The sequence below is a fragment of the Oryctolagus cuniculus genome, chromosome 10 (genome assembly GCF_964237555.1).
Source record: "Oryctolagus cuniculus chromosome 10, mOryCun1.1, whole genome shotgun sequence".
Lineage (NCBI taxonomy): Eukaryota > Metazoa > Chordata > Mammalia > Lagomorpha > Leporidae > Oryctolagus > Oryctolagus cuniculus.
Genome location: NC_091441.1, coordinates 53,962,008 through 53,983,285, shown reverse-complemented (window position 1 = coordinate 53,983,285; position 21,278 = coordinate 53,962,008). Strand labels below are relative to the sequence as shown.

The 21,278-nt window shown below is 47.4% G+C and overlaps 1 protein-coding gene across 2 annotated transcripts in view; it reads left to right on the top strand.

Moving 5' to 3' along the window:
- The window catches only part of LAMA3 (laminin subunit alpha 3), a 257,005-nt gene that overhangs the window by 108,658 nt on the left and 127,069 nt on the right, over positions 1-21,278 (top strand). Inside the window, exons 13-20 of one of the 2 annotated variants that reach the window (XM_008261146.4) lie at positions 7,468-7,605; positions 9,828-9,874; positions 11,375-11,474; positions 12,125-12,177; positions 12,389-12,494; positions 13,753-13,852; positions 16,406-16,562; positions 19,869-20,001. In XM_008261146.4, coding sequence (XP_008259368.2) covers positions 7,468-7,605; positions 9,828-9,874; positions 11,375-11,474; positions 12,125-12,177; positions 12,389-12,494; positions 13,753-13,852; positions 16,406-16,562; positions 19,869-20,001 — 834 coding nt within the window. The remainder of the gene's footprint in view (positions 1-7,467; positions 7,606-9,827; positions 9,875-11,374; positions 11,475-12,124; positions 12,178-12,388; positions 12,495-13,752; positions 13,853-16,405; positions 16,563-19,868; positions 20,002-21,278) is intronic. The other variant, XM_051851337.2, reaches the window with a different exon arrangement.

Sequence of the window (21,278 nt, the reverse complement as noted above, 5' to 3'; positions counted from 1 at the left end):
GCCAGATTGGGTTGAGCACATTTTTACAAGAAATGTATGTGCGTATAAGGTGGAGTCTTGTTTTCCTCTCCAGAGTGTAACTGCTTCTTCCAAGGCTCCCTGGGCAAGCCCTGTGGCCCAGGGGCCAGTATCTGTGACACCCACGTTGTGCGGCACCCACGGTCCAGGCAGCTACCCTGACTGCCTTCCTGAGTGCTTTTCTCTCTGTATTTCCTTTCCTTTTGGGCAGAAATAGCAGACAGAGCTTGTATTAGGTTCTCCAGAACCACTAGGATACATGTATCTGTTTGCATAGATAGATCTATTGTAAGGAGTTTGCTCATGCAGAGGGGAGGGCTGGCAGCTGTGAACCGGCAGGGTAGACCGCCAGGCTGGAGATCCAGGCAAGCGCTGATCCTGCAGCTCAAGTCTGAAGAGGCTCTGGAGGCAGAACTCCTCTTCATTTTCAGGGGAAGAGCAGTTCTTTTCTCTTTAGGCCGTCAGTTGATTGGAAGGCCATGTAATAGAGGGAGGGCAACCTTCTTTAGGCAAAATTCTGATATGAATGCCAGTCTTGTCTAAAATCCTACCTTCATAGCAATATCTAGATCCGTATTTGAGCAAACATCTGGGTACCATAGCCTAGCCTAACCCACGTGTCAATTTTTTTAAAGATTCATTTATTTATTTATTTGAAAGCCAGAGCCACATAGAGCAAGAAGGAGAGACACAGAGAGAGAGCTTCCATCTGCTGGTTCACTCCCCAGATGGCCACAATGAATGGAGCTGCGCCAATCCAAAGCCAGGAGCCAGGAGCTTCTTCCAGGTCTCCCATGCGGGTGCAGGGGCCCAAGGTCTTGGGCCATCTTGTACTGCTTTCCCAGGCCATAGCAGAGAGCTGGATTGGAAGTGGTTGGCACCATAAAGGGTGCCAGCACTGCAGGCGGCAGGTTAACTCGCTACACCACAGTGCCGGCCCCCACATGTAAAATTAATGAACACAAATCCACCCCTTGCCACATGCGCACCCATTCACCTCTCCTTAGACCACACTTAATATCCAAATAAGACTATAACAAGATCATAACTCTGCATATAGAATATAACCAGTATACAACTGAAACACACTAACCCCTCCCCAGAAGAGATTGCCAAGTCCTTGGGAGATGGTTTCTCTTCTTGAAATATCCAGTAACTTAAATACTGTGATTTAAAGTCTATCATCTTAAGCTGTATAAAATAATAATGAGAAGAAGACAAGCATATTAGCTTGTTTTTAGTTCTTCAAACAGTTCATGGGAAATGGAATTAAAAGGTAACTTTATTGTGGTGCAAAAAGTTTTGAAATCCTACAGAGTTTCCTCATAATACACTTGTTCTCTGTACTTTTTGTGCTTTTGTGTGTATACATGTAAACCCCTTGTGTGTTTCATGTACACATAAAGCTACACACACATGTTCAAAATAAGGAAGAAATACTGCTAATTACAGTCCTTATTTCTGTAGCTGGCCACCTGACCATCACTGGCATTTGTAACTACTTTTTTTCACTACCCATTTTGCATTCCCTTTGCCCTCAATCAGCACCTCAGCTGGCCTTGGTTCTTTATCTGTAGAGTGATCCAAATCTTTATTTCCAAAGGGACTAGGCCATTAAGTAGTCTTACCTGAATTGAGCTGTTGTACATTTCCTTTGGCTTTTAGTATGGGGCATGGTACTACTAAGAGCTACTCTAAGGGATCCCCTGTGTGTTCCACATGTATTTTCCTTACCTCTGTTGTGGAGTCGTATTCCCATTTTCCCTTGAAAACAGGGAGCACAATTACTCCCATCTTTGTTGATTTAGAGTCACGAGGAGCCCATGGTGGCCAACTACATTCTGAACTTCCAGTTTAGTGGAATCGCTGTCATATCTCCTGGCAGGAACGTCCCTCCCTGTGGACCCTAGGTCAGTGGAGGATATGGTAGCAGAGACAGGAAGCAAAATCTTTTATGAGGAGTCTCTGGGGTAACGCTGAAGTACACCACCATCATTCCACCCCTTGAGTCCTGGAGTATATCCTGACTAGAGCGGAAACAGCACCCTGATTGGCTGCTGATTCAGATCACATTCAGCCTTCTGGAGAACTTGCCTCAACTCTGCAAAGTATTGCCACCTAGCGGGCACTATACCTGAGTTTTCAAGAGGTCAACTATTCAGGATGACAGAGCTTGTGAATTGCATGAGGTCGGGCTCATTGCTGCATTTCATTTGCTGTGAAGGGAGTTCCTTGATCAGAAGCAAGCTGTTGTATACCATGACAGTGGATAAGGCATTGTGTTTGCAAGCAAATGGTAGTTTTGGCAGAAGCATTGTGTGCAGGAAAGACATTTCCATATCCAGAGCCAGTGCGCATTGCAGTAAGGACAAAATCTGCCCCTTCTGTGTTAAAAGCAATCCAATGTAATCAACCTGCCACCAGGTAGCTTGCTGGTATCCCAGGGAATGTGTCATGTCAGAGGCTTGGTGTTGGTATCCGCTGCTGACAGACTGGGTACTCGGCCATGGCCCTAGCCATGTCAGCCTTATTGACTGGATGGTTAAGTTGCCCAACCCATGCATAACCTCTTTTCTTGCCATCATGGCCAGTTTGTTCATGAGTCCATCGGACAATGGCTGGGGTAGCTGGGAAAAGGGTGGCTGGTATCCATAGAACAGATGTTCTTATCACTTGATAACTCAGGAACTGCTTTGGGTGTGCTGTTTTCCTAGGTGGCAACAGCCCTAATGACTTCCACTTGGCCTTTCCCATTCTAATAACCACCACCCCACGTGTAGGGACCCAGTGTGATTTTCCCAGTGCTGAGTTTGTCTATTCCAGTTATGCTCAGAACAGGGGAGATAATCCCAGGACTGTCTGGGGAGCCCACTGGACGTGCTGGAGACACACTGATCTAAAACTCCACCAATCATCTGACCCCCATAAACTCTAAGGACTAGAGGGCCACAGTGATGTTTTTGGATCTTTCAAAATTAGTGTTGATTCAGGACCAGTGTCCTGTAACCCCTGAACTGTCTCCTTGTTTCCTTTTCTCCAGTGCACACTCTGATCAAAGGCCAGGGCTCGCTTTGGGGAAGGCTGGGGGACTGCAGCAGAGTACATTTTAGGCAGGGTGGTGGAGGAGGCCTTGCTCCAGGGGATCCAGCCCCCCTTTCACTCAGAGAATTCTGAGTCTGTAAACGGGCTCGCATCTGGGAACAGATTAAGAGGGTGTGACTTTATGGTTTTATGCTTCCAGTTAGACTTTTGTTCATGGACCTAAGGCTCCCCCACACATGTAGGTCAAGTAAGAATTTAATAGACTTCCCATCTGTCTTACCTCCAGGAGCACCATGTTCAATTGGCAGCACCAGAGGGCCTATGATTAAGACTGTTCTGATTGCTGTTTTGACTCTTTGTCCATTATGGTATCCGTGCCCACCTTGGTTTTGGTGGGTAAGTGCCAGTACTTGGCCCTCACCACCCTGAGAGCCAATGAGCCCCCACTGCATGACATTTTCCAACTCGATGGCAACAGTTCTCACACACTTTGTATCCAGCACTCACTTTTGTCGGATTCCTGGCTGTTTAAATTGGAAAATCACATAATTCTTTTGGAGTGTACACATGTTGTGCCCCACCTTTCAGGGCCCACTGGTGCTTGAGTCTCATCGTTAGCCTACAGGAAAGAGGGGTGGAAGGAGCGGATCCTGGGGAGACTCAGAAGTGTCTTGCAAGGCAGTTCACTACTCCAGGGGAGGCGATTTCAGTTCCCTCAGTCAAGGCAGTATTAATTCACCCAGCCGTGGGGGAAAGGTTGCGTCTACTGACATAGAAGACTCGTCAGCATTTAGGAACTCCATGTCCCCACCTTCATCTTGATCCTCCTGTACATCCCCAAATCAGTTTTCAGAATCCCAGTCCTTACCAAGCAGTACCCTCGCTTTAACAGCAGACACTTGCAAGTTCGGGAATTGAGTTAGTGTGACAACAGTGTCATAAGTTATCAAATCCATGACCTCCCAGAAACTCTTAGAAGTGCTGGGTAGGAATATCCAATAGTATCATTTATGCATATCTCAGTTGCCACACCGCACCATGGGATATCTGTGCTCTCTTCACTGCTGGAAATAGACATCTGTGCCTCCAAATGTAATCAGATTAGAGAACCAATTGCATAAGCCCCAAAACCAATTCAGAGAACTGCTTCTTAAGATTCTGTTCCTATAGACATGTTTTTCTTGGTGCCAACATCTGTATTGGTGTTCTCCAGAGAAACAGCATGTCTCAGGTCTCCAATGCAGATACAGGGGCCCAAGAACTTGGGCCATCTTCCACTGCTTTCCCAGACCATAGCAGAGAGCTGGATCAGAAGTAGAGCAGCCAGGACTCAAACTGGCGCCCATATGGAATACCAGTGCTGCAGCAGAGGCTCAATCCACTATGCCATAGAGCCAGCCCTGATACATAGATCTATTTATTTTAAGGAAATGGTTCACACAGTTGTGTGGGCTGGCAAGTCCAAAATCTGCAAGGTAGGCCGGAAGGCTGGAGACATGGAGAAGAGTTGTTTTCATAGCTGCAAGCTAAAAGCAGTCTGTATGCAGAGTTCCTCTTTCCTTGGAAGATGTTCTTTGAAGGCCTTCCACTGATTGGATAAGGCCCACCCACGTTATGAAAGATAGTTTGCTTTACTAAGTGTCTACTAGTAGATTGTCTACAGCCATAGCACCCTGAACACACCCGATCTCATCTAAATGTCTACTGATTTAAATGCTGATTTCATCTAAGACCAACCTTCACAACAATGTCTAGGCTGGTGTTTCCCCAAACATCTGAGCACATACAGCTTAGCCATGCTGACATCACAGAGCCCAAGAACACTTCCTCAGAAATCTGCCATTATGTAGGGACTTCCTTCCTGCAGACAGGCCTAGTGGGAAAGAGCACTGCTGGAGATGGCAGTAGGAGAGCAGTCTTGACCTGCTGTCTGCTACCAGCTGACAGCAGCATTAGACAGGTCTCTCACATTTAGTCTCTGGCAGGGTGGGGTACTTTATACCATGTCAGGAATTCTCCAGCCCCTCTTCTGGATTTTTGGTTCTTGAGAACGGGAAGTGTGTGTTGTTTGGTACGTACTCCCCCACAACATCTGGCTACAGTACTGTTGAACACAGTAGGCCTGCAGTTAATATCTGCTGGCTGGATAAAGGTAAAACAGGAAGATGACAATTGGGGCATTCTCTAACTGAAAACCCTGAGCAAGACACGCGGCCCATTGAAGGCCCAGGCAATTGATATTGAAAACACTAGCCATGTTCCCTTCTGTCCGAGAGTTTATTATTCCATTGACAACTAGGGCAAACTCTGTCTTCATGATCAGTGTTGCTAAGAAGTGCTTTTAGAGTAACTTAGAGAAGAAGGGTGGTCAAGTTCTCTCAAAGATTGAAAACGGTGTGGTCCACCCTCAGAGGTGTTCCATGTGCCCAGGCTAAATCATTCCGATGACCTGTAAGTAAATCACAAGAATTGGGACTTAGGAATATTTTCTTTCCCAAGGCCCCAGCTAGTGTGGAATTTTTGATATTTTGCAAAGTTGCATTTTAATAAAAAAATACACCAAGTATAAATTTGGAAGTAAGAAAGACTAATTCATTCCATTAATTCAGTGTGAGCTAGCATAAAATGCATCTTCTCCAGCAGTGGGGGCCTTGGATGATTAGAATGAGAACATTAATAGAGCAAACACTGAGGACTTCCTGTATGCCAAGCATTGTGCTCGGTGCTTTTCGCACCTTATTGCTGGTGACTCTCTGATGATCTTAGGAAGTAGGCATTTACTATCATCAGCCCCAATTGACAGAAGAGGGAACTGAGGCTTAATGAGACTAAGCAGCTTGCTCATGATTGCATGACTATTGAGTGACAGTCGGTATTTGAATACACAGAGACTGAAGCCCTCTGCTATGGACTGATTTGGTGACTTTGGAAATACCACTTAAGTTATGAACTTCACTTGACACTGAGCAATTACAGCGCTGGAGGAGTTTACTGCACAGAGTGCATTAGGAGCCAGGCCCAGCGGGAAGGCAGCAGAGAGAACAATCAGAATCTTCTGTCCACCTGCACCTGCTTTTTTCTTTATTTTACTTTTTATGTGAGTTTTTATTGATTAGAGAGACAGATAAAGACAGCTCCTACCCTCTGGCTGACTCCTCAGATATGATCAGCTGGGCTGAGCTGACACCAGGAGCCGAGAACCCGATCCAGGTCGCCCATGTGGGTGGCAGGGACCAACCACAGGAGCCATCACCTGCTGCCTCCCAGAATGCAATTAGTAGGAAGCTGGAGTCGGGAATCAGAGCCAGGAATGAAACCCAGGCACTCAGATGTGGGATGTGGATGTCTTAACCACTATGCTTAACACCTGTTCCCAGCCTGTGCCTTAGTCACTTGCTTAGCGAGAGATGATGGTAACAGCATGGGGTGTTACTGGGATACTGGGATGCCTTTCCCATCCATTCCTAACCCTGTCTGCATAACTTTGTCCATGATTATTCAACTACTCCAGAAGTTGAAAACTAGGTGTGAAAACAGGAGGACAGAGAAAACAGTTGCTGCCTGATCTGGACTGGCATGGTTTGTGGTTGATTCCCAGTGGGTTGTGGGATTAAAGTGGACTTTCTGGTGAGGCACAGCCCCTCTCAACTATACCCGCCATGAGCACTGATTCCTGAAGGTGGGAAGCCTCCCCCAGCCCTCACCCACCCCCAGCTGATCTTGTTCAATACAAAATTAGTGACCGAAATACAAGCTAGCACTAGTTGAGCATTCACTATGGCAGGTGCTGGCCCCAAGTCTTTCAAGTATTATTTAATCCGGCCGGCGCCGTGGCTCAATAGGCTAATCCTCCACCTTGCGGCGCCGGCACACCGGGTTCTAGTCCCGGTCGGGGCGCCGGATTCTGTCCCGGTTGCCCCTCTTCCAGGCCAGCTCTCTGCTGTGGCCAGGGAGTGCAGTGGAGGATGGCCCAGGTGCTTGGGCCCTGCACCCCATGGGAGACCAGGAAAAGCACCTGGCTCCTGGCTCCTGCCATCGGATCAGCACGGTGCGCCGGCTGCAGCGGCGGCCATTGGAGGGTGAACCAACGGCAAAGGAAGACCTTTCTCTCTCTGTCTCTCTCTCTCACTGTCCACTCTGCCTGTCAAAAAAATAAAAAAAAAAAAGTATTATTTAATCCCACAACAATCTTACCAGGTGGATGCTAGTGTCGCTCCCATTTACGGAAGGGGAGACTGAGGCTGGGAGCAGCTGAGCAACTTGTGTCAGGTTCCAGATGAAATAAGCGGCGGAGCTGTAATCTGTGTTTGGGTCTTCCTGGCCCCAACCCTGTGCTCTGATCCAGGACACTGTCCCTCCCACCCACTCCCACCCTGCACCTGAATCTGAGTTCCTTTCACCCCCCAGCCTGCCAGTGTTCCGCGCTCGGATCCTACCCAGTGCCCTGCAACCCAGAGACCGGACAGTGTGAATGCCAGCCGGGGATTACAGGACGGCAGTGTGACAGGTGTCTCTCGGGAGCCTTTGACTTCCCCCACTGCCAAGGTAAGGGAGCCGGCAGAGCACCGCAGGGCTGGCCGCCGGTGTGTGCAGCCCCTTCAGAAGAGCCCCCCACTCCCCAACACACAGCTCTGGTCACTCCCTCACATTTGACCCAATCTCCCTGGTTCCTCCCAGTTCAAGTGCCCTGAAGATATGCATTCGCAAAGGAATCCACAAATGATCTGTTCCTAACCAAAAGGGATTTCGGTTCCCATGTGCTATAAGGGTTTTTTTTTTTTTTTTTTTTTCTGTGTAGTTGCCAGTTCTCAGGGCAGAGCAGTATGGCAAAGGTGACTCCTTGGTGCTTGTTGTCCCGTGTGCCCAGGCACTGTGCCTCCTCTTTTTTTGCTTTTTTAAAGATTTATTTTATTTGTTTGAAAGAGTTACAGAAGAGGTAGAGAGAGAGGGAGAGGTCTTCCATCCGCTGGTTCACTCCCCAGATAGCCACAATAGCCAGAGCTGCGCTGATGCAAAGCCAGGAGCCAGGAGCTTCTTTCGGGTCTCCCACGTGGGTGCAGGGGCCCAAGGACTTAGGCCATCCTCTGCTTTCACAGGCCATAGCAGAGAGCTGGATTGGAAGAGGAGCAGCCGGGAATAGAACTGGTGCCCATATGGGATGCCAGCACTTCAGGCCAGGGCTTTAACCCACTGTGCCACAGCGCCAGCCCCCTGAGCCTCCTCTTGTTACTGGCAGTGGCCCTGATGTTGGCAGCGCTGGGCCTCTTTCTAGGAGGCCCCCTTGCTGCAGGCAGAGCAGGGTCTGTGCTGTGTCTCTGCCCTGCAGGACAGGGTGCTGCGGACCCTGGACTCCATGCGGTTTGGAAAGAGTGAGCTTGGCCAGCGCTGAGGCTCACTAGGCTAATCCTCCGCCTATGGCACAGGCACACTGGGTTCTAGTCCTGGTCGGGGTGCCGGATTCTGTCCCGGTTGCCCCTCTTCCAGGCCAGCTCTCTGCTGTGGCCTGGGAGTGCAGTGGAGGATGGCCCAAGTCCTTGGGCCCTGCACCTGCATGGGAGACCAGGAGGAAGCACCTGGCTCCTGGCTTCTGATTGGCACAGCGTGCCAGCTGTAGCAACCATTTGGGGGGTGAACCAACGGAAGGAAGACCTTTCTCTCTGTCTCTCTCTCACTGTCTAACTCTGCCTGTCAAAAAAAAAAAAAAAAAAAAAAAAAAAAGAGTGAGCCAAGGAGGAGATGCAAATCGATTGGGAGGTGGCGTGTTCCCAGGCAGGAGGGACAGAAATGAGGTATTCATGGGTCTCCCCCAGCTCCTTGATGTGCAGCCTCCACAGCCCGGCTGGTGACCCCAACAGCTGGTTTTAGGGGACTCTTGCTCTGTGGAGAAGCGGTGCCTGTGGCAGGCTGAGCCAGGCTTTCCACCGCGAGAACATGGTTTTCCCAGAGCCCCTCCTGTCCCCAGCAACCCTGGGAACCTCGTGTCAGGGCCGTCTGGGCACAGCGCAGACGCAGACCCAAAGCCTTCCCAGATGAATCCTAGAGGCACCAGGTTGAGGCCTGAGGTCTGAGAGAGAGACAAAGTGAAAGCGAGTCACCCAGGGAAAACTGAGACAAAGAGGAAATGAAGGCAGGGAGGCTAAGGGACATTTATTTGTAGCAAGAGCCCACTGTGGGGTTATTTAAAAGTATGCAGAACCAGGCTCAAAACAGGCTTCTTCAACCCATTTTCGGATCCAACACAGTGAATCAGTCATCCCGGGACTTGGTGAGATCCCTGGTTATGGTGGAGAGGTGATCTTGGGCTCGCGGTGCCAGAGTGGCAGACAGGAAAGCACACTAATTGATTCCTAAACAAAGGGGTTGTGATAATTACAGAATTCACTCTCAGTTAACCAACCAACATACTTACAGATTCTGTCACTTTGCAATAGACAAGTTACAATCTCCTGGTTCAATATTGCCCCCTTCTGGGCCATAATAAAGATGCTCAAAATTTTTAAATATCTCCATCACCCATTAGACGTGGGAGGGTATGGAGGTGGTGAGTAGCAGAAGGAGTAATTTGGGGAGAGGGATCACATGCAGGGTGACTTGCCATGAATTATTGCACACAAAGGGTTTATTTTTCATCTATCAAATGTGTAAGTGTAGATACATTGTTTTTAAAAAGGAAGCGCAACTTTTAAAATTTTGAGGCATATCAGAACAGAGACACAAAAACCCAAACAAGTCCCCAGACACTGAAAACATTTCTCGATCATGCACAGGCTCCAGCCTCGCCTGTGACCCAGCCGGTACCACCGACTCCAGTTTGGTAAGTAGAGAATTGATATCTAAGGGTTGCAATTCCAGCTGAAATTACAAGAAAGCTAAAATAAGCCTCCAGACAGATTGCTTAAGGAGATATTTGTTCTTTCTCAAAGTGCATATATGAGTCTATGAGTTTTGATTTCAAAACCAGGAGAATAGCCGGCGCCGTGGCTCAATAGGCTAATCCTCCACCTTGCGGCGCCGGCACACCGGGTTCTAGTCCCGGTTGGGGCGCCGGATTCTGTCCCGGTTGCCCCTCTTCCAGGCCAGCTCTCTGCTATGGCCAGGGAGTGCAGTGGAGGATGGCCCAGGTGCTTGGGCCCTGCACCCCATGGGAGACCAGGAAAAGCACCTGGATCCTGGCTCCTGCCATCGGATCAGCGCGGTGCGCCGGCTGCAGCGGCGGCCATTGGAGGGTGAACCAATGGCAAAGGAAGACCTTTCTCTCTGTCTCTCTCTCTCACTGTCCACTCTGCCTGTCAAAAAATAAAAAATAAAAAAATAAAAAAATAAAAAAAAAAACCAGGAGAATAAGTTTTCTTTAAACTTTTAATTCTGCAGCCCTGAGTTTGTTACCTGCTGTAGGTTACTCTGGGGAGGTTGCCTCCATGGAGCTGTGCATAAGGCTGGTTTGCATAATTAATAAAAGTGAGGCCAGTGGCCAATGACACATCAAATAAAATTGTGCACAAAGCAATTGCAACTTCTTTTATTTTATACCAAGTACAATACTTTGGTATTTGGGATAATTTTCTACAACTTTTAGAAATGACGACTCTTTGGCCACAGGGCCTGGGGTTGCTGACCTCCAGGCACTGAGTGGCCCAGGGGGAGGGGCTTCCACTGCCTGAAGGCTGGGGCTCAGTGGTACTGAAGCCTGCGGCAGTGAATCTCATGTCTCAAACAAAGCACTTGGAGATAAACATGACACTTTTCTGTTTCCCAACAAATTAACTCTCAAGATATTTTTCCATTTAAATTTAAATCCATCCTGTAACAGCCTCAACAGACACTGAGGGTCTCATAAATATAAGAGTGACATATATTCCTTCTGTATTTTTTGATTTCTTTTTATTCACGCATATAGATTATGTGGATAATAATAAAATGAATTAAAAAGCCAAAATCAATTAGTAGATTGCTGAAATCAATCCAGTGCTTTTATTACCTCCAAAGAAACTAAATTACTTTTCTTTCTTTAAAAAGAATTAAAAATTATTTGATTGACAAAGAAAAAGACACATAGAGAGAGAGAGAGCTTTCATCTATTAGTTTACCCTCCTGCCTAAACAGCCAGGGTGGGCCAGGGCAAAAACCAGGAGCTGGGAACTCAATCCCAGCTTCCCACATGGGTGGCAGGAACCCAATTACTTGAGCCGTCACCACTGCCTCCCAGGGACAACCTTAGCGGGAAACTTTCTGTGACAAGCCTTTTCTCAGAATACATATTTCAAAATAGGTCTTAATGCCAAGATGTCAAATGTTAGTTTGATTTTCCTTAAAGGATTATTGTCAATGCAAGCTTCATGTTGAAAGCCCTACTTGTAGCATCTGCAAACCATTATATTGGAATCTGGTCAAAGAAAACCCCGATGGGTGTTCAGGTAAGATTTCTTATCTCCATAATTTACTACATTGTAGCTTCCTCTTCATTTTCTCTACTTACCTGCAGAGGTGCCCTTTGTTGAATCAGTTCAATTTGTGTGAAATTTGTATAGACACACACTGTGGGCAGCACTTCTGTCATCTTCAGAATCTTGGCAAATGATCTGTAGCCTATTTCCTTATGTATTTGGTTATTTGTGAAGAAAGCTGCTTAACCAATGGTTTTAATCTCCTGGCTTTATTATAATCCACTCTTTCTGCTTTTAATTTCATGCTTATTTTGAGGCCAAGATAACTTAAAAACACTGAGGTAAAGGCATTAAACAGAATCCATATCCTTGAATAGAGCAGATTTTCATGCCAGCCTGTGAATGATGACCTTGACGTTAGAATCATTTGAAAATCCCACACCATTGTAGCTTCTGCCCTGGAGTAGCCATACACTGCTTGCTCCTTGTGAACAGAGGGTCTTGATTAGTTTGTTCTCCTAACCCCAGAAAACAACCCAATCTTAGGCCTCAGTGGTACAAGCTGTAACTCTGCTTGTGTAGGCTGGAAAGTCTGATTGTATGTGTCGTGTTGCAGGCAGGGGACGTTCCCAGAGCCAGAGAACTGTCTTTTATGTAACCCTTGTTTCTTGTCTCTGCAGAATGCCAATGCCACGAGGCGGGCACAGCCAGTGGAATTGGAGAGTGTGGGCAGGTAATGTGAGCTGAGGTCCTGCAGAATGTTCGTGTCCGTGCCTGTGGGGTTTCCGGGGAGTGTATTCGTACCTCTCTAGTCGTATGGAGCTGGGCCATCTTTCTCAGGTCCTGCCCACGTGGCTTCCTATTGTGCAGTCCGTTTGCCATCTCGAAGATGAACGAATTCTGGAATTGTATCACATTCTGTCCTCTGGCTCATGGCTCTGCAGGGAGATGGTGACTGTTCCTGCAAGCTTCATGTGACTGGCGATGCCTGTGACACCTGTGAAGATGGATATTTTGCTTTGGAAAAGAGCAATTACTTTGGGTGTCAAGGTAAATACTTCTGGTGGCTCCTGAGCAAAGACAAGTGTTGGTGGACGCAGACTGTCGGGGAACCTCCTCGTGTGTTCATTGTCTTCAGGCAGACTTTTGGATGGGCTCGCACTGAAACCTTCCATCTAGGGAATTTAGGCAAATGCTCCTTTGAAGTTGATCATAAATTGCAAATAGGGCTGCTGCCACTTCATGTCTACCAGCACATTGTTGATTTAATTTTAAAAATAGTAGCTGAAGGAGGATGAAGTTTATAAATAATATCAAGACTTAGTAATTTTAAAGATATATTTTGTATTATCAAAAAGGTAGAGTGATTGTTTAGCCCAATGGTTAGGGTATCTGCACCTGGCTTCAATACCCAGCTTCCGGCTGATGGCAACCTTGGGAGGCAATGGTGGTGAACTAAGTAATTGGATCTCTGTCACCCACATGAGAGACTGGGTCAAGTTCTGAGCTCCTGGATTTAGCCTGGCCCAGCCCCAGCTGTTACGGGCATTTGAGGAATGAACCAGTAGATGAGAATTCTCCCTGTCTCTCAAATAAGTGATTAAGTAAACTATGTCGAAGAGTGAAATTGCAAGCTGTTATTCCCTGAGGCCATTCATGAATCTCTTACAGTGTCCTCCCTTGGTACATGTTATTTATGATGGAGCTGTTTCTTTTCTTTTTTTTTTTTTTTTTTTTTTTTTTTTTGACAGGCAGAGTGGACAGTGAGAGAGAGAGACAGAGAGAAAGGTCTTCCTTTGCCGTTGGTTCACCCTCCAATGGCTGCCGCGGCCGGCGCACAGCACTGATCCGATGGCAGGAGCCAGGTACTTCTCCTGGTCTCCCATGGGATGCAGGGCCCAAGTACTTGGGCCATCCTCCACTGCACTCCCTGGCCACGGCAGAGAGCTGGCCTGGAAGAGGGGCAACCGGGACAGAATCCGGTGCCCCGACCGGGACTAGAACCTGGTGTGCCAGCGCTGCAAGGCGGAGGATTAGCCTAGTGAGCCGCGGCGCCGGCCGATGGAGCTGTTTCTAAATCAGGTTCCGTTCTTGGGCTACTCTCACCATGGTACTGGATACCACTCCTCCAGTTTAGATGTAGGCTTTTGGAGGGCCAGGGCTCCCTGAATTTGGAAGGCTCCGCCTATTCCAGACACCTGCCAGAGGTGAGATGTGGAGGGGAAAGGTTTCCCTCGTGTAGAGAGAGGGAAAGCGTTCCGCATGGAGATGGTCTGGTGGGTAACCATTGCCGCTCCCCGACTTGCAGGGTGCCGCTGTGACGTTGGCGGAGCGCTCACCACCATGTGCAGCGGGCCCTCGGGAGAGTGCCCGTGCCGGGAGCACGTCGCCGGGGAGGCGTGCCAGCGGTGAGTCTGCGGGGAGGTTGCTTCTGAGTTAACACGTGGCAGACAAGTGTCTGAGTCTGCCTTCCGTTGCTGTAACAAAGGCCCTGAGCTTGGGTAACTTAGGCAGAAAAGGGGTCCGTTTCGCTCCCAGACATGCAGGCTGCAAGTGCAAACAGCAGGGCACAGATGCTGGCAGGGGTCTCAGGGCAGGTCACAGGTGGGAGATGATTACAAGCCAAGCAGGAAGCCACGTGGCCGAGAGAGCTGGGTCTGTAATGCCTCACCTTGTAGGAACTAACTGGGGTCACACAGGAACTGTGCTGATCCCTCTGAGGACAGCATTTCCAGTGACCTCATGACCTTTCGCTAGGCCCCGCCTCTTAAGAGTTCCCCCATCTCTCATACCCTCCCCACAATGAGGTGGAAGCTTCTAGTGCCTGAACCTTTGGGAGACACACGCCAGCCGTAGCAACTGTCTCCAACGTTCTTGCCTGTGCTACAACCCTGTGGAGAGAGAAGCAGCTGAGGACAGAGGGCAGAGGACACTGTCCTGTATAACTGGAAACTGGATCTTTGTCAGTGAATTGATTAGAGCAGGAAGTGAGGTCGCCGGTAAAACCCGTTCCACTGCACAGGCCATGGGACAGCTGCTCTCGAAAGTTCCCGTGGGCACAAAAAGCCAGGTGGGCGAGAGGAGAGCTGGAAGCATGCAGCAGCATCCGGTGACCTAGCCTCAGCGTGTCAGCCACCGCACGAGGAGCCAGCAGACACGCAGCCCCGCCCTGGTACAGAGAGGCAGTGAGAAGGGGGAAGAACGCAGGTTCTGCGGCCAGTGGGGTTCAGTTCCTGTTTCTCCCTTGGACTCATGGCTCAGGGAGCAGAGAGGCCGAGTGTGTTATTTGGGACTGGGTGGGCAGATGGAACAATAGGAAAGCTTAGAAGTGGGGAAGAAGTGCCTGTTCCATGCAGAAGTAAATTCAAATGTAGTGTTGGTGCAAGGGAGTGACGTGGAGATGGAGCCCCATGCGGTGTCGCAGCAGCTATCTCTGCCCATTACATTGCACACTTTGTATGGATTTTGAAACCATAATTCATTCATAATTTTCCCCCAGTGGAGGGTAGAAGAAGTGAAGTTTTCATATTCTAACTTTTAGTCATATGCTGGAAACTCTGGGCCGTGCAGTCTCTTCTGAATCTCAAGTACTTTCACCACTAGTAGCATCAACAGGTTGGCAAATCTTACATGTTGGTAGGGTAAATTGTGTGCCTTCAGTGCGGGGCCTCCCTCCTTTCCCTCCGTGTTCCCAGCATTTGAATTCCAGAAGTCTATGCTTTTCCTCTGTCATCCGGATTGGCTCTCACTGCTAGAATTCTATATGGAAGATCTGGGGGAAGGGCGCACCTGCAGACTTGTCCTGCAAACCTGTAAGCCTCGCCAGGACCAGAGGAACTTTGTTAATAGCTCATAAACGTTCCCCACCAGAGTTTTGCCTCTTTCCACCCTGTGTTACTAAAGTGAACCTTCCCCCTATGTAACTGGCAAACATTTTTTTCTCTTTTCTGTGATATAAGTGATTGGCTAATTTCAGGGTTGTAATAATGCAACCGAATCAGAATTAAATGACCCAGTCAGAGGCAAAAAACATTGACTTTTTTACATTACATCCCATGTTATTTACACCTCTAAATGTAGAGCATGTCCTTTGGTTGATTATTGAATAGTGACTGAGGTAAAGGGGACAGCAAACCAGCAATGTAGATGTCACAGCATCCTTTCTCTAGTTCGGCAAAAATTATATCCTTTTGTATGAAATCCTCCCAAATGATTGTTTAGAATATTATCCGGGCATTTTAAGGTTTTCCTATATGTTTCAAAAGCATGCACATTCACTTTGAGTAGGCATTTGGTGCAGTGGTTAAGACACTGCTTGCGGCGCCCAGCTCCACTTCCAGTTTCCTGCTAATGCCCAACTGGGGAGGCAGCAGGCGGTGGCTCGAGTACTTGGGGACCTTCCTCCCAGCTGGGAGACCTGGTTTGGATTTCATGCTGTTGTGGGCCTTTGAAGAGTGAACCAGTGCATGGAAGATCTCTCATCTGTTTCAGTCCCTATGCCTTTTAAACAATTAAGTACACGAAAGACTTTATATCATGTGCACTATTGTAGCTGTAGTGCATAGCAGCAGTGCCTGGCGTGTAGATATTCGTATTTGTCCAATGAGTGCTTATGAGTGTGCAACAATACATAGTTCAGAGCCTCATTTGACTTTGCTAAGTTGTTAACAAGCATTTAGAACATAGTAAAGGATGCTACACGTATGGGTTGTGCTAAATGACTTTCTCATCTTCCTTCTTGGAACGAGTAAGTGTTAGGTATCGTTTATGGGGATGTAAACATGAATGCAAGCAATACTTTACGGAGAAAGCAGGGGCCCCTTGTCTTTGTCCTTCTTTAATGCACTCTGTGAGCTTTGCGGAGTTCTTTTAGCACCAAATATCGAGGTTAAAGAACATTGAGACGATCCATGAATCTAACTTGCTGCATCCGCATTTACTTTACTTTTTATTTCTAAAAGTCCTGAAAAGAACTACTATTTCCCGGATTTGCATCATATGAAGTATGAGATCGAAGAAGGCACCACACCTGCCGGAGGAGCCCTTCGGTTTGGATTCGATCCCCTGACGTTTCCTGAGTTTAGCTGGAGAGGATATGCCCAGATGACCCCCGTGCAGGTACACAGCCAGCAGGGAAGTCTTCATAGCAGAGTAGCTGTGGACACACACGCATGAGCACTCTAGTATCTGTCTACACATGCATGAGCACTCTAGTATCTGTCTACACACACATGAGCCCTCTAGTATCTGTCTACACACACGTGAGCACTCTAGTATCTGTCTACACACGCATGAACACTCTAGTATCTGTCTACACACACATGAACACTCTAGTATCTGTCTACACACACGCATGAGCCCTCTAGAGGGGAACTCCCCCCAGACCTGACTCCAGGATTCCTTTTTGCCAGAGTATGGGTTGGGGTTGGAGTTGAGGTTAGACTTGGGGCTTGGGGGAAGGTAGAGTTTTGAGTGAAAGCATACACGTGGATTCACAGTTCATTGTTACTGTAACTTGGTCACCAAATCAGAAAACAAAGGGGTTACAGACAAATTGTTTATCTGTGGGACTTTTTATAAGAAGGAAGCTTCCAAAATGATATTAGGCTATGAGGGTGCTTCAAAAAGTTCATGAAAAATGGAATGAAAAGGTCAATTTTTTTGGTGCAAAAAACAATAATTTGAAGTCCATTTCACATGAAGGGTCTTCAAAAAAGTTTGTGGAAAATGAGTATTATAAAAATGTTATGCACAGATTTCAAAATTTTCACACCAAAATAAACTTTTAATTCCATTTTCCCATAAACTTTGTGTAGTATGTTTTTATGTTTATAACATAACAAGTATTTTTTAAAGCCATCTGTGGAAAATAAAGATGAGTTATGTTAAATAATTATAATGAAGCTCATCTTGCTAATTTTGGGCTGATGCTTTTTTTTAAAATACCCAACTATTATGTGAACAGACACTGTGATAAATAGTTAGTAGTGCTATTTATGTTCTTCTCCATATTTCTCTTTGCCTCCATTCTTTCCCACTCTATCCATCTATTGTGAGTTTTCGTTAGAATGAGTAAGGGAATTTTTACATTATTTGTTTACCTTTGGAACTTATAAAGATTTCTAACTAAATACTTCTGTAGAGCTACTGACAGTTTTGTCCTTGGGTTTTCTTTTTGGGGTGGGTCTCTCTCTCTCTCTCTTTTTTTAAAAGATTTACTTATTTATTTGAAAGTCAGAGTTACACAAGACAGCAGGAGAAGCAGAGAGAGAGAGAGAGAGAGAGAGAGAGAATCCTCCATCTGCTGGTTCACTCCCCAATTGGCCACAATGACTAGAGCTGCGCTGATCCGAAGCCAGGAGCCAGGAGCTTCCTCCAGGTGTCCCATGCTGGTGCAGGGGCCCAAGGACTTGGGCCATCTTCTACTGCTTTCCCAGGCCATAGCAGAGAGCTAGATTGGAAATAGAACAGCCGGGACTCAAACTGGCACCCATATGGGATGCCAACACTGCAGGTGGTGGCTATACCTGCTGTGCCACAGCGCTGGCCCCTGGGGTTGATCTCTTCAAGCCAGGTCTCTAAGTAGAGAAATTCAGAGTAAGAGGTCAGCTGACAACCACAATAAACCAACATCTGTTCTCAGCCAATTCAAAATTCAGTGCCCTTGCTGTTTGTCTCTCCGTCAGCCCATAGAGAAAGTGGGACCAGGACATAGTTCTCCTGGAGCCCTCAAAGATTCTGGTGCTGCATTTTGCCTGGCCGAAGTTCCACAGCCAAGCTGCCTTCCAAAATAGTACCCAGGACCTGAGGAATCTCATTGTTTCTCCCTTCCCTCCAAATACAGCAATCCAGTTTCTTTAGTGCCCTAATCTTACTTCATTATTCAGAGAAAAGCAATGTTTCTATTGAGTCGTGATAGGATGTGAGGGATTCAGAGTCCAAGCCAGGTCCCCAGATTCTCACAGGTGTTTATCGTTTGAACGACATTAGTTTGCTGTATAGCTGGGTCCACACAAAGGACTGGATTTCTACTGATGCACTTCCTGAGGAAGTATTTTTGGTCATAGGATCTTGGGTAGAGTCTCTTGGATGTTCACTTGCTGTATTCTGCTCCTCACACATTTTTGCATATTTATGTTCCCACTTGGAACACTTAAATATGAATCCTGGCAAATTGTGAGGGCCAGCCCGAGTTCCTCAGTGTGGGTCACTTGCAGCGCCTGCTTCCAGAGCCAGCGGTCCTACCCCAAAGCACTCTTCATGGTCACCAACGTCTCATGCAGTGTGTGCTCCCTCCATCTGAACCCAAGGAAGAGTAGCAGAACCACTGATTTGAGAATTTCCAAGCATCCTGAACTTCCCTCGGGCCACAGCCACGCCTGGTTTTGTGAGCTGTGGTTCAGAATTAGAATAGTTTACTCCTGGGATGGGCATTTGGCCTGGGGCTATGACATCAGTTGGGACTCTGGCATCCCCTATTGGAGGGGCCTGGGTTTGTGTCATGGCTCTGTCCCCAGCCTCAGCTTCCTGCTAATGCGCACCCTGGGAGGCAGCACCTGATGGTCAGGTAGTTGTGTCCTTGCTACACCTGAAGACCTGGGTCAAGTTCTTGGCTGTGGTCTGGGCCCAGCCCTGGCTGGGATCAGCCCTGGCTTAGCAAGTTGTTGGCTGTGGTCCACCCAGCCCTGGCTATTACAGGCATCTGGAGAATGAACCAGCAGATGGGAGCTCTCTTTGCCTCTCAAATAAATACATAAACAAATTTTTAAAATAGTTTAGTCTTTTGTTCAAGGTTCTGGGCTCTACAGTGCTCACAGAGTGAGCCCAGGGCCTGGGGGAAAGGGGAACTTCCTCTAGGATGAGAAGCCCACATTGTCCTTGGATAGGGTGGAGATAAAACTTCACGAGATACACGGACCCAGTATTGTAGTTACGCCTGAGTTTACCACTGATGTATTTAGCCTCTTGCCTTGCTTTTGCCACTATCAGTTGCTGTGTTTTCTGTGCCTGTTTAGATTTATATGCATGTGAAGTGGACCGTGGAGTGGAATCTCTATGGGGGTAGTGGTGTGAAATAATACTCTTCTCTTTCCTTCTTTTCTGCCAGCCAGTGGTGGTTGCCTCTGTCACTGTGGCTTTGTTAACCTAGTCCGTCTGAAACTCTGCTCTGTCTGCCCAATAACAAAAGGCTAAAAGGGGACCTCGGTTGCTGAGGGAGTGTGAGTGATTTCAGTTCATTCCCAGGTGGGCCCGTTTCCCTCTTCTGTGTGCTGCCTGCTCAGTGGGTGTGCATGTGCCTACCTGTGTGTCTATGCGAGTTTGTACTGCACATCCAGTTGTGAAACCTGAATAAAGTCACCAGTTGGCTAGCATTTCTTTTAATACTGTCTCTTCAATCCTTTGTGGTATTTTGCTATTTTTCAGGATGAAGTACAGGTGATGCTGAATGTGGGCAAGTCAACTCTCTCCTTGTTTCATGTTATCCTGAGATATGTTAACCCTGGAAGTGAAGCAGTCTCTGGCCATATAAGTATTTACCCATCCTGGGCCAAGGGAGGTGGGTAAAATTCCTCTTGCCAATTAATAAGTGACCAGGTCAGGAAACAGTTGCTCCCATTTCCATGGTCACCCATGCTCATAACACATGAAGCCTGGGACATGGTCTGATTAGACAGTTCTCTGGCTATCCTGTGGAATCCTATGACAAAATGCCTAAGACAAACTACTTATGAAGGAAACACAGGCTTATTTAGCTCACAGTTTTGTAGGTTCAAGTCTAAGATCAGGCAGCCCCATTGGCTTGATGTTTCGTGAGGATGATGAATGGCAATGGTGAGGTGCATGTGGTGGACAATCATGGGGGCAGACTGGGGAGGCAGCAGAGAGCGCAACTGGGCTTGACTCAAGGCCTTATAACCAACCGTTTTATAGAACTTCCTTCCAAGGAGCCTCTCACTCCTCAACCCCCTTACCACACACACACCATGACTTAGGGACCTCCTACTAGATCAACCTCCTAGATACTAAACATTCTGATTATTTAAGTTTTCATGGTAAATGTATCATTAACTGACATTTAAAAACTTGATTTAACTCGTATTTTGGCTGAACCTACTGGCTTATGATGACTTCACTGAACAAAGCTAATTTATAACTCATTCATGGTGAAATAGGTGTCAGCTTTTTGGCACTGAGAGAGCTTGACCGCCTGCCCTAAATGCTCCCATTGTTTCAAGCAAACTGAACAGTTCAGGGAGAAATGGGCAAGGTTAGGAATTTTTAAGGTGAATGCCATAAAGCAGGGAGCCCAAGAGAGCTCCTAGGAGAGAGAGGGATTATTGTGGGCAGAGGGGCTATGGAAGAGGGAATAGCCTTGCCACAGTCAGAGACCAGACCTGGAAGTCTTAGGGCTTCTGCCATCATAGGAAACAGATTCCAGGAAGTATCTGCATTCCCACAAGGATACACAATGGCACCAGTGGAAATTTGGTTTAAGATCAAGAGGTAAGCATCTGTCCTTAGCATCCACGGCAGTCGGGATTGGGGGACGAGATGAAGCCATTCCCAAGTTGTTTCAGCCAAGGTTTCGTGACTGGAGGCTGATTAACTAATAAGCAATGGGAAAACTAGAAGGTTTACGTGGTCATTTTCAGCGTCTATAGCATCTCGGTCCTCGCATAGCAAGAACTCTCTGAACTGAAGAGGGTTGAGGGGGAAGTGCAGCTGAAAGCTGAGAGGTTCAGTAAATCGCCCAAACTCACAGCTGGTCTCTGTAGACAAAGTATTCAGACTCTGCACTCTTCCTAACAAATCCCGTGCCTCCTGGATGGCAAC